Source organism: Panulirus ornatus, chromosome 45, assembly GCF_036320965.1.
Source record: "Panulirus ornatus isolate Po-2019 chromosome 45, ASM3632096v1, whole genome shotgun sequence".
NCBI classification, from domain to species: domain Eukaryota; kingdom Metazoa; phylum Arthropoda; class Malacostraca; order Decapoda; family Palinuridae; genus Panulirus; species Panulirus ornatus.
In genome coordinates, this window is record NC_092268.1 from 10,822,614 (window position 1) to 10,826,421 (window position 3,808).

General features: G+C 49.9%; 1 protein-coding gene across 1 annotated transcript in view; it reads left to right on the forward strand.

The window, feature by feature from the left end:
• The first annotated feature begins 1,134 nt into the window (after window positions 1–1,134).
• Window positions 1,135–3,808, forward strand: part of LOC139762957 (uncharacterized) — a 66,850-nt gene continuing 64,176 nt past the window's right edge. The window contains exon 1 of the mRNA XM_071688282.1: window positions 1,135–1,302. Coding sequence (XP_071544383.1) covers window positions 1,135–1,302 — 168 coding nt within the window. The remainder of the gene's footprint in view (window positions 1,303–3,808) is intronic.

Below are 3,808 nucleotides of genomic sequence, written 5' to 3' on the forward strand. Positions count from 1 at the left end.
CATCCCTACCCCCACCCACTACCATCATACCTACCCCCACCCACTACCATCATCCTACCCCCACCCACTACCATCATCCCTACCCCACCCACTACCATCATACCTACCCCCACCACTACCATCATACCTACCCCCACCCACTACCATCATCCCTACCCCCACCCACTACCATCATCCCTACCCCCAATACCATCATCCCTACCCCCACCCACTACCATCATCCCTACCCCCACTACCATCATACCTACCCCCACCCACTACCATCATACCTACCCCCACCCACTACCATCATCCCTACCCCCACCCACTACCATCATACCTACCCCCACCCACTACCATCATCCCTACCCCCACCCACTACCATCATCCCTACCCCCACCCACTACCATCATACCTACCCCCACCCACTACCATCATCCCTACCCCCAATACCATCATCCCTACCCCCACCCACTACCATCATCCCTACCCCACCCACTACCATCATACCTACCCCCACCCACTACCATCATACCTACCCCCACCCACTACCATCATCCCTACCCCCACCCACTACCATCATCCCTACCCCCACCCACTACCATCATACCTACCCCCACCCACTACCATCATCCCTACCCCACCCACTACCATCATACCTACCCCCACCCACTACCATCATCCCTACCCCACCCACTACCATCATCCCTACCCCCACCCACTACCATCATCCCTACCCCCACCCACTACCATCATACCTACCCTCACCCACTACCATCATCCCTACCCCCACTACCATCATCCCTACCCCCACCCACTACCATCATCCCTACCCCCACCCACTACCATCATACCTACCCCCACCCACTACCATCATCCCTACCCCCACCCACTACCATCATCCCTACCCCCACCCACTACCATCATACCTACCCTCACCCACTACCATCATCCCTACCCCACCCACTACCATCATCCCTACCCCCACTACCATCATCCCTACCCCCACTATCATCATCCCTACCCCCACCCACTACCATCATCCCTACCCCCACCCACTACCATCATCCCTACCCCCACCCACTACCATCATCCCTACCCTCACCCACTACCATCATCCCCGCCCACTACCATCATCCCCGACCCACAGCTTGCATGGTGTTGACGGGTATGATGGAGTCCATCTTGAGCGACTACCAGTGTTCTCGTCTACGGAGAAACCATTACCACATGTTGATCCAGCCACACCTGGAGATGTTCAAGCTCTCCTCAGGTGATGGCGACACCAGCTATGGCTTCAACATTATGCTCAGGAGATGCCAGGTACCATCACTACCTCTTGATCGCCCTTACCCGCGTTACCGAGGGAGCGCCGGGCGGGGAAAACAGACGAGAGAAAGGTCACCTCACTCACACACACATCATTCTACACCAACCACAGGACTCATGGACTTTGAGTGACTCTCTCTCTCTCTCTCTCTCTCTCTCTCTCTCTCTCTCTCTCTCTCTCTCTCTCTCTCTCTCTCTCTCTCTCTCTCTCTCTCTCTCTCTCTCTCTCTCTCTCTCTCTCTCTCTCTCTGCCCTGTAGCCATCAGACAAAGTTAACACACTGAAGGGAACCTAGTGATTACGTTTAAGTTGGACCTTAAAGAACTAAACGTTAGTGAAGAAGAAACTTACGTCGCTCACGACAAGTTAAGTTATTAAGTTTAACTTACTAAGTTCGGCAAGTCTAAGTTATCTTTAATGAGAAAGATTAAATCATTATCTTGAAATGTGTCACTATATCGAAGTCAGTAAGTTCAATATGTCACTATATCGAAGTCAGTAAGTTCAATGTATCACTATATCGAAGTCAGTAAGTTCAATATGTCACTATATCGAAGTCAGTAAGTTCAATGTATCACTATATCGAAGTCAGTAAGTTCAATGTATCACTATATCGAAGTCAGTAAGTTCAATGTGTCACTATATCGAAGTCAGTAAGTTCAATGTGTCACTATATCGAAGCTAGTAAGTTCAATGTGTCACTATATCGAAGCTAGTAAGTTCAATGTGTCACTATATCGAAGTCAGTAAGTTCAATGTGTCACTATATCGAAGCTAGTAAGTTCAATGTGTCACTATATCGAAGCTAGTAAGTTCAATCTGTCACTATATCGAAGTCAGTAAGTTCAATGTGTCACTATATCGAAGTCAGTAAGTTCAATGTGTCACTATATCGAAGTCAGTAAGTTCAATGTGTCACTATATCGAAGTCAGTAAGTTCAATGTGTCACTATATCGAAGTCAGTAAGTTCAATGTGTAATGTTCAAGACGCTCAATATGTTCACTCATGTCCTGACACATTTCACTCATCGTCATCAGTTAGGGTCAGGTGGACCTTAGGGTCATGATAGGTCATGGTGTCAGGTGGACCTTAGGGTCATGATAGGTCATGGTGTCAGGTGGACCTTAGGGTCATGATAGGTCATGGTGTCAGGTGGACCTTAGGGTCATGATAGGTCATGGTGTCAGGTGGACCTTAGGGTCATGATATGTCATGGTGTCAGGTGGACCTTAGGGTCATGATAGGTCATGGTGTCAGGTGGACCTTAGGGTCATGATAGGTCATGGTGTCAGGTGGACCTTAGGGTCATGATAGGTCATTGTGTCAGGTGTACGTGGTCATGATAGGTCATGGTGTCATGATAGGTCATGGTGTCAGGTGGACCTTAGGGTCATGATAGGTCATGGTGTCAGGTGGACCTTAGGGTCATGATAGGTCATGGTGTCAGGTGGACCTTAGGGTCATGATAGGTCATGGTGTCAGGTGGACCTTAGGGTCATGATAGGTCATGGTGTCAGGTGGACCTTAGGGTCATGATAGGTCATGGTGTCAGGTGGACCTTAGGGTCATGATAGGTCATGGTGTCAGGTGGACCTTAGGGTCATGATAGGTCATGGTGTCAGGTGGACCTTAGGGTCATGATAGGTCATGGTGTCAGGTGGACCTTAGGGTCATGATAGGTCAGGTGGACCTTAGGGTCATGATAGGTCATGGTGTCAGGTAGACCTTAGGGTCATGATAGGTCATGGTGTCAGGTGGACCTTAGGGTCATGATAGGTCATGGTGTCAGGTGGACCTTAGGGTCATGATAGGTCATGGTGTCAGGTGGACCTTAGGGTCATGATAGGTCATGGTGTCAGGTGGACCTTAGGGTCATGATAGGTCATGGTGTCAGGTGGACCTTAGGGTCATGATAGGTCATGGTGTCAGGTGGACCTTAGGGTCATGATAGGTCAGGTGGACCTTAGGGTCATGATAGGTCAGGTGGACCTTAGGGTCATGATAGGTCATGGTGTCAGGTGGACCTTAGGGTCATGATAGGTCATGGTGTCAGGTGGACCTTAGGTCATGATAGGTCATGGTGTCAGGTGGACCTTAGGGTCATGATAGGTCATGGTGTCAGGTGGACCTTAGGGTCATGATAGGTCATGGTGTCAGGTGGACCTTAGGGTCATGATAGGTCATGGTGTCAGGTGGACCTTAGGGTCATGATAGGTCATGGTGTCAGGTGGACCTTAGGGTCATGATAGGTCATGGTGTCAGGTGGACCTTAGGGTCATGATAGGTCATGGTGTCAGGTGGACCTTAGGGTCATGATAGGTCAGGTGGACCTTAGGGTCATGATAGGTCAGGTGGACCTTAGGGTCATGATAGGTCATGGTGTCAGGTGGACCTTAGGGTCATGATAGGTCATGGGGTCAGGTGGACCTTAGGTCATGATAGGTCATGGTGTCAGGTGGACCTTAGGGTCATGATAGGTCATGGTGTCAGGTGGACCT